The sequence below is a fragment of the Crocodylus siamensis genome, chromosome 4 (genome assembly GCF_052110815.1).
Source record: "Crocodylus siamensis isolate JL-2025a chromosome 4, ASM5211081v1, whole genome shotgun sequence".
Lineage (NCBI taxonomy): Eukaryota > Metazoa > Chordata > Crocodylia > Crocodylidae > Crocodylus > Crocodylus siamensis.
The window spans coordinates 182,869,960-182,885,445 of record NC_143398.1 but is presented as its reverse complement, the minus strand read 5'-3'; the positions used below and the strand labels follow the sequence as shown (position 1 = coordinate 182,885,445).

The 15,486-nt window shown below is 46.5% G+C and overlaps 1 protein-coding gene across 4 annotated transcripts in view; it reads left to right on the top strand.

Moving 5' to 3' along the window:
* CFLAR (CASP8 and FADD like apoptosis regulator) overlaps positions 1-5,904 on the top strand; it is a 29,369-nt gene extending 23,465 nt beyond the window's left edge. For 3 of the 4 annotated variants that reach the window (XM_090045128.1, XM_090045126.1, XM_090045127.1), the window contains exons 9-10: positions 4,378-4,888; positions 5,766-5,904. In XM_090045128.1, coding sequence (XP_089901254.1) covers positions 4,378-4,888; positions 5,766-5,904 — 650 coding nt within the window. Of the gene's footprint in view, positions 1-4,377; positions 5,064-5,765 lie in introns of all 4 variants that reach the window. The other variant, XR_016442005.1, reaches the window with a different exon arrangement.
* Positions 5,905-15,486: the final 9,582 nt, after the last annotated feature.

The following is a 15,486-nucleotide window of genomic DNA, read 5'->3' as shown; positions in this document are numbered from 1 at the left end:
CGTCATTGACCATAAGATGAACATGAGCCTGCAATGCGATGCTGTGGCTAATAAAGCAACCAAAACTCTGGCTTGCATCCATAGATGCTTCTCAAGCAAATCCCGGGATGTCCTTCTCCCCCTGTACTTGGCTTTGGTGAGACCGCAGCTGGAGTAAGGCATCCAATTTTGGGCTCCACAATTCAAAAAGGATGTGGAGCACCTTGAGAGAGTCCAGCAAAGAGCCGCACACATGATCAGAGGTCAGGAAAACAGACATTATGACGATAGGCCAAGAGCCATGGGGCTCTTTAGCCTGGATAAGTGCAGGCTTAGGGGTGATCTGATGGCCACCTATAAGTTTATCAGGGGTTACCACCAGGATCTGGGGGAACATTTGTTCACTGGAGCGCCCCAAGGGATGACGAGGTCGAACGGTCATAAACTACTACAAGACCGTTTCAGGCTGGACATAAGGAAGAATTTCTTTACTGTCCGAGCCCCCAAGGTCTGGAACAGCCTGCCATCAGAGGTGGTTCAAGCACCTACAATGAACACCTTCAAGAGCAAATTGGATGCTTATCTTGCTGGGATCCTATGACCCCAGCTGACTTTCCTACCCTTTGGATGGGGGGGCTGGACTGGATGTTCTTCTGAGGTCCCTTCCAACCCTAATGTCTATGAAATCAGAACAGGCTTGTTGGCCCTTCTGATACGTGTCTAGTTCACTGAATCGTAAGTTACTGGCTAAATTTCAGGTAAGTTTACTTGCATGTTCATCCAGAGACTGATGGAGCTCTAGAGGCTGATTGCTTGTTTCAGTGTTCCAAAATATCTGACCCCTCCGAAATAGTTGACCCCCTTTTAAAAGTTTTTGTGACCTCATCACCAAGTTCCAACCATAGAGCAGTATCCTCAGAACACGGCTGTTGTGGACTGGTTAGTTTGAAATATGTCAGCAACGTCAGGTGAGGGAGGACTAGGGTTATGCAGGAAGAGTGAGCTCCCCCCTCCCTCGGGAATTTCTCCAGCCTTGGTCACGTAGCTCAGTGGTTCCCAACCTTTTCAGACCGTGGAGCGGCAACCTGCAAACCAACATACTGCAGACCGGAAGTGGCCAGCATACTGTGGACTGGCAGCCAACTCTTTGTTTATACTCAATATAAAAAAAGGGTTGGCTGCTAGTCCACAGTGTGCTGGTCACTTCCGATCTGGCAGCCAACCCTTTGCGCCCTGGTACCGGGCTGCAGTCTGGGGGGTTGGGAACCTCTAACCCCTAACCAAGTGACCAGGTGGACTTAAATCATGCAGCTAGAGTAAACCAGTGGAGCGGGGCTGGGCTGAGGCTGTCTTAGATCAGGAGATGGAGAAAGAGGATTTTTTCACAAGCTGTATAAATAAGTCACAACAGGCCATTCACTAATAGGGGCTTAATTTTATAGGGTTCCCAGAGGCTCCGCTATAGATATAGTAAAGATTAAAGAAAACCACTCTACCCAGTGGAACCCAGTGCTCAGTCTAGAACAGCATTTCCCAACCTTTTTTGCCCAGTGGCACACTTAGCTAAATAAAAAAGCACCATGGCACACTGGACGCGGAGCGGAGGAGGGTGTCACGTGGCTTGCCAGATGCCGACTGAGGGGGGGGGAGGACAGAAGGCACATGGCCAGCTGGACACCGATGAGGAGAGGTGGCATGCAGCCAGTGGCACACAGCCAGCTGGACGACATTTTGTGCTGGAGCCATGCCCCCTGTCTGTCTGCAGCAGCAGCAGGCAGGGGGCATGGCTCCAGCCCGAAATGCTGTGGCACACCTGGATGTGCCTGATGGCACACCAGTTGGGAAACACTGATCTAGAACATCCCATTAAGCATCTCTGTGATGGTTAGTTTCAGTTCTCAAACTGTGGATTTGTCTCCAGAGATAACATCTTTGCTAACTTCAGTATACGGAAATGGGAGATAACAGACCTGATTACCTCCCCATCAGCCCTATTGTCTCTCTGCAAGTTTGGGTAGAAAATACCTTTTTAAATTCCTTTGTAAGTTAACAAAGCATTTTAAAATGCAATGTCTGGCTGTAGACAAGAGTAACTTTTAATTTTAAAAGTTGAAGGGGAGCTGCAGCTTGGGATCTTAGCTGTTACACTAATTCTTACCTCTGCATGCTCCTGTAGCCATACAGGTGAGCTGAATTGGGAGTGCTCAACTGCCACGTGAGGGGTGCAGGGCTGGTCCACAGGCTGGATTGGACCCTGCATGCAGGATCAGGCCCCAGGGCCTTAATGCCACACCTGCCCAATCCCACCTGTGAGGATTGGGCTCTGGGGGCCTTGTACTGCCTCTTTAGTCCTATATGTGGTTATCAGGCTCCAACAGCCCCGTGCTGCCTCCACCCAGTCCTCCATGTGGGGATCAGGCTTCAGGGGCCCTGCACCACTTCAGCCCAACCCCCTGAGTCTCCCATGGAGCCCTGTGGGCTGGATGACAGTGCTGGGTGTGGATCTAGGCCAGAGGTTGAACACCCCTGTGTATACAGTTATAGCTTGTTACAAATTATTTTTGCTTCTACCAGTTTGGGACTTCTAAACTTTATTGGGTAAGAAGCAATCTAGCATACTTTGTCTGTGAAGCACCAGGCACACATGTGGTGTTCTAAATTAATTAAGAAAATATTTCAGCAAATATGATGGGCTATGTGGATGTGGTTAGCTGTGAAGATGGGGGATTACAATTATAAGTCATTGTGGTAACTTAATGGTTCATTACAGAATGAAACTTACCTGTGGTTTTTAACCTCCATATTCAGTCCAATATTAAACAAGGCTCCAAAAATAGCTTTTCATAGGGTAATATGCTCTCTTGCAGTACAGTTCACCACAAGAGGCAGCAGAGTTGAACTCCAACATCCTCCAAGATGTGTAATTAACTTGTGGCAAAATTACAAGTTCTCTTTTGCAACTTTTAGCTTGTCATTAGAATAGTATAGCACTTTAGTGCCAACAGAGATCTTCCTTCCCCAAATTTGTCAATCCTGCAGTGGTCCTCTGGACAAGCAGTTCTCAGCTGGGGGCCCACAGCCCTTTGGGTGGCTGTGAGCAGGTTTCAGGGAGTCCACAGGGGCTGCAGATCTGTCATGGTTGTGATCTCAGAGGTCAGCTGGGGCAGCCTGCACCTGGGATGAGCCTGCTACTACTGCTGGTACTACATTCATGGAAAAACACAGATTTTTTTCTTTTAAAGGGGAAAAACATGGGAAACCACAGGTTTCTCCTTGCAGGCTGGACATGTTCCAGCCTGCAAAGAGGCTGGTTGGGGCTGGTGGGGAGTGGGAGAAAGCCAATATGACAGGGATTGCCACATATGCACTTGGCAGCCAGGCAGCAGTAGAGAGCATCTCCCACAGTTCTCCACAGGTAAGTTGAGGGGGACAGGGAGCCATAGGCTGCATGTTAGGTGGGCAAGGAGGGGCACATGCCCTTCCCCCGATTTCTGCAGACTGGCTAGCAGGACCTAGCGCAAGAGGGTGGAGAAGGACAGCGAGACATGTTGCTGCTGATACCAGGACCCCTGTGCCAGCCACACTGCCAAGAGTGGGAGGAATACAGACCAAGGGGCCGTACTGGCCTCATCTCCTCCCACCATGAGAGGGTGCGAGGGCAGGGTAGGGCACCACAGGTGGCCTATGGGGTGTGGACCATGTTCCTCTCTCCCATCCCCCCGCTGTGAGTTGGGAGTGAGGGGCACTGGCAGGGCTCGGGTGGTGGTGGGGGTTGCAGGTTACGAGTCCAAAAAGATTGAGAACCACTGCTCTAAACCTTTCTTCTTGAAAAAGTCCCTTGATATAATTGCAAAGTGAATTGGTTGTAAGTCTCCATCTAGTGGCTGAGAGGGAAACCTTGGCATCCCTTCCCAGTTCTGAACATCTCTTGTAATATACTACTACACAAAGTACATTTTAGAAATTAGAGATGGGAAAGGTCAATGATGCTACTTGGCCTGTCTCCTCAGTGTTGCAAGAGGTTCCCTGGGTTTGTTTCCTAATGGGCTTTCCTGCCTGACTTTTTTTAAAACACTTAAGTCATTTTCTTTGGATCCGAACTTAAGCCCAGTATGCTTTGCATCATTCTCTGTCCACAATTCAATGCATTTCAATCCTGTGAAACACTTGCTTCATATTAATGATAGTATGGAGGTGGCATCAGAGGTCTGTAATCCACTGTACAATTAGTGGCATAATAAGAACCCTTGATGTTGACTGAATCTTTGCCTCTCGTTAAATAAACCTCTTGTTTTCCAGTTGTAAAAATGCTAAGTATATAAAGCTTTTAACATATATCTGACAGTACTCAAGCCCTGAAATACATTCACTTTAGTAAATTTCTTCTTCTTTTCCTAGATACGTTAGAGGAGACCTTTCAAGAACTGGGTTATGAAGTTAATTGTTACAGATATTTAAGTGTGGAGGCCATGAATCAGACATTGCAGGATGCTGCAAAACTGCAAAAGCACAAAGACTATGACAGCTTCATTTGCATATTAGTCAGCCGGGGGAGCTCTCAGAGCATCTTCTGTACGGATCAGCCCTTTCCTGGATTCTCCTTGGACCGGGTGAAGCAGTTTTTTACTGCAGATTCCTGTCCTAGTCTTCTAGGGAAACCAAAGCTCTTCTTTATTCAGAGCTACATTGTAACAGCAACCAATCACGAACCTACCAGTCTGCTGGAGATTGATGGTGATGAACCGAAAATCAATTCTAATGCCAAAAGGACTTGGAACTGTATTCCCAAAGCAGCAGACATCTTCTGGAGTCAATGCAAAGTGGATGTGTCTACACTAGAAAGGTCCCCAACCTCATCCTCCTTTTATTTACAGTGCCTGGCTGAGATCCTGCGAAATCCTCAGAAAAGGTGAAAGAAATTAGATAACCGTTTTTGCTGAACATGCTGTCCCACAGGAATTGAGATACGAGCTTTTATCTCACTTGGTACTGGAGCACATCTTGATAAGGCAGAACAGAGAAAGGTGGTACCCAGGCCTGGAGGAATGGTTCAAATGCATCTACACATCGATGGGGAAAGGAAGGTACTTTAGAGGTGGGGTGGAGCTTCTGATTCTGAAATGAACTCTGAATTTGTGTTAGGCCTGGCATTATTTCAAGGGTGAGAGGGAAAGGCCCAGGAACAGGTATGCGAACACTCAGGATTTACATGCTTTGGGGGAATAACTCCTTCCCCAATATACAACATACGGAATAGGCCTGCTATCCAAACTGTGGATAGTCTTGCTGTTAATCTTAAAGAGCAAAATCCTCAAGTAATAAGATGGCGCTTGCGTATAAACAGGCCCTTCTCCATACAGGGCCTCTTGTCCTTCTCCACTAATTTATGTTCTCACAAAGAGACACATGTCCATTTATAACCCTAAGTTGAAGTTAACTGAAGTAGCTTCCCAGTCTGCCTGGCAAGGGGAGAGAGAGTCAGCAAAACTGATCCGCACCTACTGACAAATCCCCAAATCTGTCACTAGATGACAGTAGGTCAGGAATGAAAGGAGACTAATTGTTAATTGTGTGTCAGTATATGTGAGGTATAATATAGGCGTTTATGAAAGAGGATCTGCAGCCTTGAGGATCTGAGCTCAAAGTTGTCTTAAAGGCTGACGTTGAAAACATTCTTTCCACGAGTCTGGAGCTGCTTGCCGTTTAGTAGCTTCTTTGATTTAAAGTTATGATCTTCTGCTGTGTTCACTAATGACAGATGCTAATGTTTCTTCTTATCCCTGTAGAAAACTCTCCTTACTGGATATCCATATTGAGCTGAACAGAAGAGTCTATGACCAGAATAAGTTCTGTCACCCAACACAACATTATTCACTCCTGTTATGGCACACCTTGAGGAAAAAACTCTTTCTTTTTCCAAGTTAAGAGCTAATGGAACTTCCATGGAAAGGTAGAAAATTGGAGACACTGTTAAGATAGGTGTATGTCTGTCTGGGCTTTTCTGATATGCCTGTTGTGGTAGGATCGGGGTATCTAGAAATGTTTTGGATGCTTCACCAGTGGAAGTTCTTAATCACATAGTTTAAGAAACACAGTCAATATTTAGTTCTGTAGCAGATCTGATAACCCAGTCAACACGTAAACTGCATCAAAAGGATTCTTAAACAAGCCACATGTTTGTTTTTAGTTATTTATTTCTGTTTTCAATTTAACAACAAGATTTACTTTTTGAAACTTACCTACCAGAAGTGTCTGTCCAAAGCTTTGGGTGTTCCTGCTAATATTTAAAGATGAGAATCTGCTAAGCAATCAAGATTCACTACTGGCCACGTGTACAATCCCAAGTCATTCCTAGTCCATAATTGAAGTGGGGGAAAACACATTTCTGAGTAAAGGGCTGTCAGAGAGGATACTTCTTGATAGCTCCATCTCTTTTGTAGCAAAGGAGCTCCAGTGTTTCCACTGATTGTTGCAAGGTGACATGAGTGGAAAACAAGTCTCTCGGAATATGTGAACTGAAATCATTTAAGTTGAAACCAATACCTTGCCTCGTACCTAGAAGTCCCCAAACTATCAATATATCTCACAAACCACTAGTGCTCCCACACAATAGACTGCCATGTTCTGGACTAACTTTACCTTGTGAATGACCCAAAATATGGTCTTATAATAATTTGGTTATGTGGTGATAAAGACCTGGGTAAGGGTAGCACGGTCTGCATCTGGAAAATCATACTCGGACTCAGTCTATCCACAAAGATGGAGAAAAGAACTGTTTACCACAGCTGAGTCTGAGCATCCAGCAGCAATCCAAGGCCTGATGACACCTGCTTAGCTGTGAATGCTAGCTTGTAAATAAATTGCTCACTATCCATTATGGATGCTGATTATGAGTAGCATAATACCTTTGGCTTTTCCCTACTGTCCTAGCACTAAAACACTGTTATCCAGAGTAAACCTTAGACAGGTACCCGAAATCTTTAGCAAGATACAAGATTGCTTTTCCCCCTGCAGTAGGTGGCTCATTCACAATGATGACATACAAGGTATTATCAACTTACTGCAGATACTGTAAACACTTCATATGCACATTCTCCACCCACCCCCCTTTTCACTATTTTTTGCATACAACAAACAAACTGCATTTATAACCTCATTGTAATAGCTGTCTCTGTTTCCATGATGGAACATAAAGAGCTTAATTTGTAAATGTAGCAGTTCTTTTCTTCTCTATCAAAGCAGTTTTTAGATGATCAAAAGTTATGAGATGACTTATCTAGGTTTCAATTCTATGAAAGGCAAATCAGCTGTACTACTCAAGTGACTACTCATTTGCGTAGCTCAGCTGATCTACCTTTTGTAGGACTGACACCTGGATGAACCACCTTAAAACTTCTGTTACTAAACTATATTTCCATCCATAGCGTGGTTCCCCTTTTAAAATAAGCTCTATTGGAAACTAACGTTTTTGGTGTATCTTCCACCTAGAAAACAATATTAGGCCCTGACTTGACTAGAAATTATTTTCATTATACCAACAATCCTCATGCTGTGCATGCATTTTATACCAATATAAAATTCCTTGGGCTGGCAAAATTTACTGTTGGATCCATAAGCAAAATAAACTACAGAAGAACTTTTTTGCTAGTAACATGACATTTAAGCTACAACAAGAAATGCACCCCTCGCTTGCATAGCTACACTGGCAAAATTTTTAGTGTAGACCAGGTCTACAAGAGCTGCTAGAGGCAAAATGCAGCTGAGAGTAATGTGTTGACCAATAATCTTGTATAAATGAGTCATTATTTTGTTTCCCAGTTCCCACTTCCGTGGCTTGGCTTTCCCTCACAGCCAGACTGTTTTGTCATTTTCCTCCAGAAGAATCAATATTATCTTTGAATGGAGCCTGTAGCTGAAACAAGTAAATTTTAAAATTTGTCCAGTCAAGAAAAATATGCTTGATACTGAAGAACCAAGCATGAACTCAAAAAAGGAACCAAGATGCCTTGAAGAGCTATATATTTATTTATATTTATATATTATTTTGTATAATATTGATATATGCATTCATACAATACATTCTTTTTTTTTACACATCCACTTTTTTAAAATACCTTTTTGTTCAGTCTTCATTTTGTATTCTGTTTTGTTTGCCATGTGGTGAGGATGGGGTGTCAACAATACAGCCTGTGGGTCAGATCTGGCCTGTGGGTCTCAGACCAATCCCATGCACTGCATAGAGCACATGCTGGATAGCATGCAGACCTGGTCTGGTACCTGCTGCATGACCACACTAGACTGGCTTTGTGCACTGGCTCTGGGGCCCAATCAGGCCCATAGATTGTCCCTGTGTGCAGCAGACAGTGTGCAGGGTGGGTCTGGCATGGGTGCCACATACAACTTGCACCCTGTGCCAGCCACACATGCCAGCATGCAGTTCGAACCCTGGAATTAGGTCAGCACAAATTGTATGTGGTGTGAGGGCTGGCCCTGGTGTGTACATTGCATGCAGCATGGAAGGTCTGGCCCTCTGGGGTGTGCACTGTTTCAGTGCAGACACCTTACGCAGTACATGACCTGCACCATCTCAGCACAAGCCCCAGACTGCAGCCAGGGAGTACTGTTTCATCTCCATGTGCCAGACTGGCCCTGGACCAGCTCACAGGCCAGATGAGTGACATGGGGCAGTCCATAGGCTGTATTAGGCCCACAGATCCCTCTCCCCCTCTGCATGCTGTATCTAGCACTCCCTGTATGTGTGACACCTACCCTGGGGCCTGCACTGCACACAGCATGTCTGGAGCAGGCACCACATGGTTCACGACCTGGATTGGTGCTGAATCCAGTATGCGGGGGGATTATTCCAGAGTGGCGCAGTGTGTATCCTGCGCCCTGCCAGTCTGTCTCCTGCTGCGTGCTGCCTATTGGATTTGGCCCACAGGCTGTGTTTCTGACACCCTGATATATGCAGTTTATTTCTAGCTCTGGATCTTTCATAATATAATCAAACATTAGCTTAGAGCTCTTTACCTTTTTCCATTTCCCTTCTCAGCCCTCTCCTGTAAAAAGCACTTCTGCCATCTTTCATAGCAAATAAAAATGGGAATGGTAGAAACAAGAGAAGAAGCGTAGAAACAGAGGGGAAAGAATTAGTGAAAGTGAAAAAAGAAAGGAAAAAGAAAAGCATAAACAAAGCAGAGGGTGGCAGAAAGAAGAAAAACCTAAAGGAGAAAGACCAGGAGGAGGCTGAAGGGAGAAGGTATTGAAGAGCATTAAGGGAAAAGTGGTGTTGTAGGAGACAGAATGGAAAAACGAGAAAAAGGAGGATGGGGGAGAGAGGAAGCACGGAAAGGAAGAATAGAGATTTTTGCAGTACCCAAGAGCAAAAAGAAAAAAAATCCTGTGAGCGATGGTAGCAATTTGGCAACAGGATCTCACTCTGTCTCTTTCAGCTGTTTTGTGCCCCTTAGCAGGTGTGTGGAAGTTGTCCACCTCTGCCTTACTGTTCACTTAAAATATGTACATGTACATAGAAATGTAAATATGTAGAAACTGAAAAGCTGCACATGTGAATTGCATGGGGTGCTTTGCTGCTTTCTCTTGCTAGCATTCTGTGGCTAAACAGCTTTCAGATTATATTGCTTGTATTCAGTAGCCAGTAAAAGAATAAGGTTTCAGATCAGCATGTTAACTGGATATGAGCCACTAGGGTGGGTCAGAAGGAGCAGGGAGAAGCAATGACAGCATGTTACAGTCAGCCTTCTGAGCCTGCTGTCAAAAAGATAAAGTGAAGACACTCCCTCTCCTGAAGCTCACATCCAGGCCAGGCTCAGGGTCTAGAAAAGTGCTGTCAGGCTCGTTCTGTAGGCAGTATTGCATTTTCAGGGGCCTAAAATTCCTCTGCTTCCAGCTATGAAAGGAGAAAAGCTCAGTGCTCCTAAGTCCCCTTATGAGAAAAAGGAGAAGAGAGATGAGAAACGGTACATTGAGTGAAATAAACTGCAGAGGCTGCAATGACACAGTGAGTCCTGCTCTTTGACTTCCCTCACTGCAGGAAGCACAGATTTGTTCTTTAATTCCCACTGGTGTAACGGCCAGTGTGCCAGCTGACATGATCTGAGCCTTGTATTGTAAATCACCAAGCCTTGAGCTTCCATAGGTGTCATTTATCAGAAAGGTGCCAGAAAATGCAATTGGATTTCAAAGAGTTTGGAAGGAGATTGTGATGCTCACAGTTGCACCTCTGTCATTTTGTGTGCTCTATCTCTAATGTTCCTCATCACCTATTTCATAGTTTACTTAGAGGCTAGAATAAAAAGGTTTAAGTGTTTGTGTAACAGGTGATGCCAGAATTGTTTCATTATTTCTTATAGTTGAAAAATACGTATAAAAAGCTACCGTATTTCAAACGTAAGAGTCCAACCTTAAAACATGGGGATGTCTTTCAGTCAGGTCCCTGGGCATCAAAATAATTAAATAATTAAATGGAAGCAGCACTTTTCCTTACAAATGCCTGACCAGGGTCCTTTGCATTGGAAACTATCCCAGCATACCTTGCTGATTAGAATATCCCTTTATATTTGTTGAAAACAAGCCACTTCAGCTTGAAATGGACCATTTCATAGGCGGTGAATATTTGCTGTGTCTCTTGTTTACAGTTAGTTGATATTCTTCTTAGGATTTTTCTGTTTCCTTTTTTCTTCCAATGAACAGTAATGCTCTTTCTAAAAATTTCTTTTTCTTACTCTGTTTTTTCATGGCTCTATTTCTTCATCCAGAGGAGCGTGGCAGCATAGTAGGTCACACTGCAGGCATGTCTGTGGCACCACATACTTCATATTCAGCTGTTCTCCATGCTGCAAGGGACCAGCGCAGAGTTGGGGGGAGAGGGTTGGGAGGGGGTTGTTTTTTGGGAGGTGGTTGCTTTGTTTTGTTTTGTTTGTTTATTTTTTGTGGACCCCTGGATATGGGGTCAAAAAACACCCCAAAAAAAGCAAAGCGCACAGAGGAGCAGTGCATGTTGCTCAAAACCAAAGCCAGGCTGGCCAGAGCCACAGTCTGTCTCCTGGCTAGGCTTTAAGCCACTGCTGCTGACCCAGGAGGCCCCCAGAACCTAAGGTAAAGCTTCTGGGGCCAGCCCAGTGCTGACCCCAGCCTCCCTACCCCACCCAAGGTAACTTGCCGCATGCAAGAGGGCCCGTGGCACAGGCATTCACCAGGGGTAAGTAGTAGTGGCACAAGGTGCACCACTGCTGGTTGTCCCAGGGGAACCAAACATCCATGCTCATGTGGATGTAGCACATAATGTTTGTTGTGAACTCTGTTTTGTTGGGTAATTCCTTGCCTTGTGTGGTGCCATCCTACTGTTTTGTTCAGTAGCACATTTTAGCTGTATGCATTCTGTCAGTTGTTTGGGGACATTTAATTTGTTTGTGTTTTTGTTGTATTTTTTAGTTTTGTGAATAATGACTAAATATAAAAAAGGTCCCTTAATTGTTTGATTTATTGGGAAAAAAACATATTGTAGGATGAGATCACTTCAGATGATTGTGTGTTTTAATTGATTCAATTTGTGTAGAGGCTTTACTTCTTTTTGGTTTTGCAATTTAAGATTAAAGAGAGAGAGAGAGAGAGAGAGAGAGAGAGTGTGTGTGTGTGTGTGTGTGTGTGTAAAACTACATATAAATGCTAGGTTTTTTGTAATCCTGTGGCTGATAGGATATCCTGTTTGAATTTTACAAAACTGATCTCAGGAAAAAAAATCTGAGTAGTTGACCTGGTAAATACATAACCAAGTATACAATTTTGTTCACATGAATACTCCCAGTAACTTCTTAAGAAATAATAATGTGGGTAAAGGTAATCATGGGAGTATAAATTTGCAGATTTGGGGCTAAGATTCAGTTTTTATTTAAAAATCTCTTCTCTGTGGCACAAATACTTTGCCTAGACACTTTGCAGGCCAGTGTTATCAAATGAGAATCTAAACTTGGGCTTTTGGACCCATATTTAGGCATCTATAGATGGAATCTTTAAAAAACACCTATGTGACATCAGAGGACAAGTCTCCTTGACTTAAGACTGCAAATTGATGGAGAAGCATAGCCTTGTACAAAAGTTGTGTAGACTATTTGATTATGTGCCTGTGTTCTCACAATAAGGCTATTAATAAGATCCTGGGTTTTGACTTTTTTAGTCTAGATGAACATTTAAGGTGTCCAACTACTGAATGGGGGAAAAACCTCTATGTAATCTAAAATTCTACCAATAACTAGGAACCCAAGGAAAAAAAAAATGCCTGTGCACTTTAGTAAAGTAAGGATGCAGACACATGACAAATCTATTCCCATGTCATTTCCTTTGGATTTTACTCAGTGAAGACAGGGAAATGACCAACTCTCCTAGGCTGGGTGCCCAAAGTAGATGCCAGTAACAGCAACTGGCCACCAGGTGGCAAGAAAAATCCAGTTTGCTTTGAGAAAATGGCTATCCCAAGTGAAACATCAGGGCTTACAAAACTAATCTCAGGGGGGAAAAAATTCCATATTGCCTCTGTTTTGCCTCCAGAGCAAGTACTATACTCCTTTTGATGGTAGACAAGCACCTTTATAGGTTAATTAAATAGGATACACCAGTGTATATATAGACAGCACAAACTTCTGTGAACCCAGGTTCACTTCATCAGATAGTGGAATCGCATCCGAGACTAAAAGGTTATGGGACATCAGGTGAAAGTTGACTCCGGACATTCTACCAAAGCCCCTATTCTTCAAGTGAGTGCAGTGTGTATATTGCAGTTTTGCCCATCCCACACATTCAAAGACACATTAGGTAGGATTAAAAAACTATGAGGCTTTTAAAAAGGGTAATACCGTATAGGTGTTTGCTTGCTTCTGGTCTGTGAAACTGCCTAGTGTACTTAGGTCATGTTTGCGAGCTTGTCTCTGCCACTGTGAGGGCTGAATTTATTATTTAAATTTTTTTAAATTAAACCCAAGCCCACAAAATTCCAGCGGGTGGCATTTCAAAAAAGAGCAAATTAGGGAGTGGTGCTACTTTGCACTTTGATTGTCGCTGATGATGTCACACACTGACTCCAGGGAAAAATGTTCCAACCAGCCCTGTTCAAGTGTTGGCATTTCTCTTATTGGAGCACAGCAGCTTGTCCCCAGAGGCTGCCTGCCACACTGTTTCCACTGGAGGAAGAGTGGACTGCTTAGCTATGATCTGTGAACAAGCAGCTCTGCAGTCTCTTGGTTACATTGATCTTAGAAGGGTGATTTTTTTCCATCAAATCTTTTTAAGTCATGTACCAGCAATGGCTAGGAATAATACCCCTTCCTCACCAAAGCTCATACATCTCAGATCCAGTTAGTTAATAGCAGTGATTCTTGACCAGGGTGCTGTGGGACCTGGGGTGTATTAATATCCCTTCAGGAGTGCCCTGGGGTGTTTACCGCCATTAGATGTGCAGACATGATTCATAAACTAAACCCAGAGATTTCTGATAGGAATCCGTAGTGTTAAAACCATGAGGCCTCTGTGCTCTGAGGTCTTTGCAACAGTAGGCTTGCTCTATTATTTCCCTACAGTCAAGAAAAAAAGTGAGAGCAAAGAGCTGGTGTTCTCTAACGGGTGCCTCGAGTCTAACAGGGTGGAGAACCACTGGTCTGTAAGGTAGGGTTACCGTATTTCAAGCTCCAAAAAAGAGGACACCTGTTAAGGGGGAGGTAATATGATTGTGGGGGGCAGTGATATGCCAGGGCCCTGCCCCTGCCCCTATCCCTACCCCTTCCATTGCCCCTCCAGACCCACAGTACCCTGCCCTCCCTGGGCCATACTGGTGCCTCTCCCGACCCACGTCCCTCTGGTGCTGCCAGTGCCCCATACGCTCAACCCACAGTCCCCACCCCATGCCCATCACTCCCAAGCCACAGCCCCCCAGCTCTGCTGACCTGCAGCCACCTGCTCCCCCCAGCTCTGCAGCACTCCCAGCTGCGAGCAGAGCAAGGGCACGGCCTCACACGCACCTTCCCACTGCCCCTGAAGGGCCTCCGTCCCCTTCCCTGCTGAGGGGGCAGATGCTCCCCTGCCCTGCCACAGCCCTGGTGTCCAGACAGCTTCCCCCACCTGGCCCCCACGGGGGGGGGTGTCCTATTGCCCTCCCCAGGCCCAAGCAGCTCCTTTCTAGGGCAAGCTAGGAAAAACTTCAGTGCTGAGCAAAACCTGGACATTTCATTGATTATATTAAAACAAAACACAAAAAAACCCCGCCCCAAATGATGATCCCAAAAGAGGACACGTCCGGACTAAGGCGCAGTTCTGCCTGTTCAGACCCTGCTTTCTGCCAGCCTCGCCCTCCGGGCCGCTCCCATCGATGTCCCGTGCCCTGCCCTGCGGGCCGCCGGCGGCTTCGCACCCGGGCGAGCACCACGACGGGCTCTGCCCGCCTCAGGAAGGCCGGTTTGGCTCGAGGAGCTGGGGCCACCTTCGCTGAGCCCCGCGGCCCCAAGGAGGCCTCCGTGCGCCCGTCCGGGCGGACGCGCCACAACATGCCGGAGCTGGCAGAGGCGGCGGGCGGCGCCCCCTCCCCGGCAGCGCGGCTGGGGCGGGCCCTGGGGCCCCGCGTGGCCTGGGCTGGGCTGCCCCGCCCCGGGGCAGGCAGAGCAGCCCGCCCGCTCGCACGGCTGGGGCGGGGCGGGGCGGGCGAAGCTGACACCCGGGCGGAGGGAAGGAGCCTGCAGGGATCCTTCCTCACGGGAAGTGGCCGGCCCGGCCTCGCCGCAGGTACGTACCGCCCCGTGTGGGGAGGGGAGAGGTGGGGGCTACGGGGACCGACAGGCGCGGGTTGAAGCTCCAGCCCGGGGGTCGGGTCCCGTCCCGTCCCGTCCCGTCCCCACAGTCCAGGCCGAGCGCCTGCCCTGGGCCGCGCTCCCAGGCTCCCGCAGCCCTGGCCCAGCCCAGCGCGGGCCTCGGCCCCGCCAGGCCCCTAGGGGCCGCCTGTGCCTGGCAGCGCTCAGGAGCGCTTCCAGCGGGCCCTTCTGCTCCACACCCAGGCACTTCCCAAGCCAGTTGAGCTCCGCGCCTGGCGCTGGAAATGCAGGAGGGCTGGGGCTGATAGAGATCCCCTCCCCACCCCCCTTCTGGTTTGCCTGTTCTGCCTATTTGGGCACACTTCTCCTACAAATAGCGCTCCCCCGCAATTGGCTATTTACCTGGCCAAGCACTTTGCCCAGCTTGTGACTAACTGCACAGGATTTTTCGCAAGAGGGAAGCTTGTTTGCAAAGCTACAAAAGGTGGCAGAAGAGCCCCCGAGCCACAGCAGCACCAGAAACTGGAGGGTCAATTTCTCTTTCAAAGGCAACCTCACAAAAAGCCCCCTTTTTTCCTTTTCTGTTTCTGTTTTGAAACTAGAAAAACAAGTTTTCTGATCATCGTGGGAGGTATTGCAGCCAGTCCTGTGCCACTTCTCTTCAGGAAGCCACGAGGGCTTAGGGTGAGGCAAG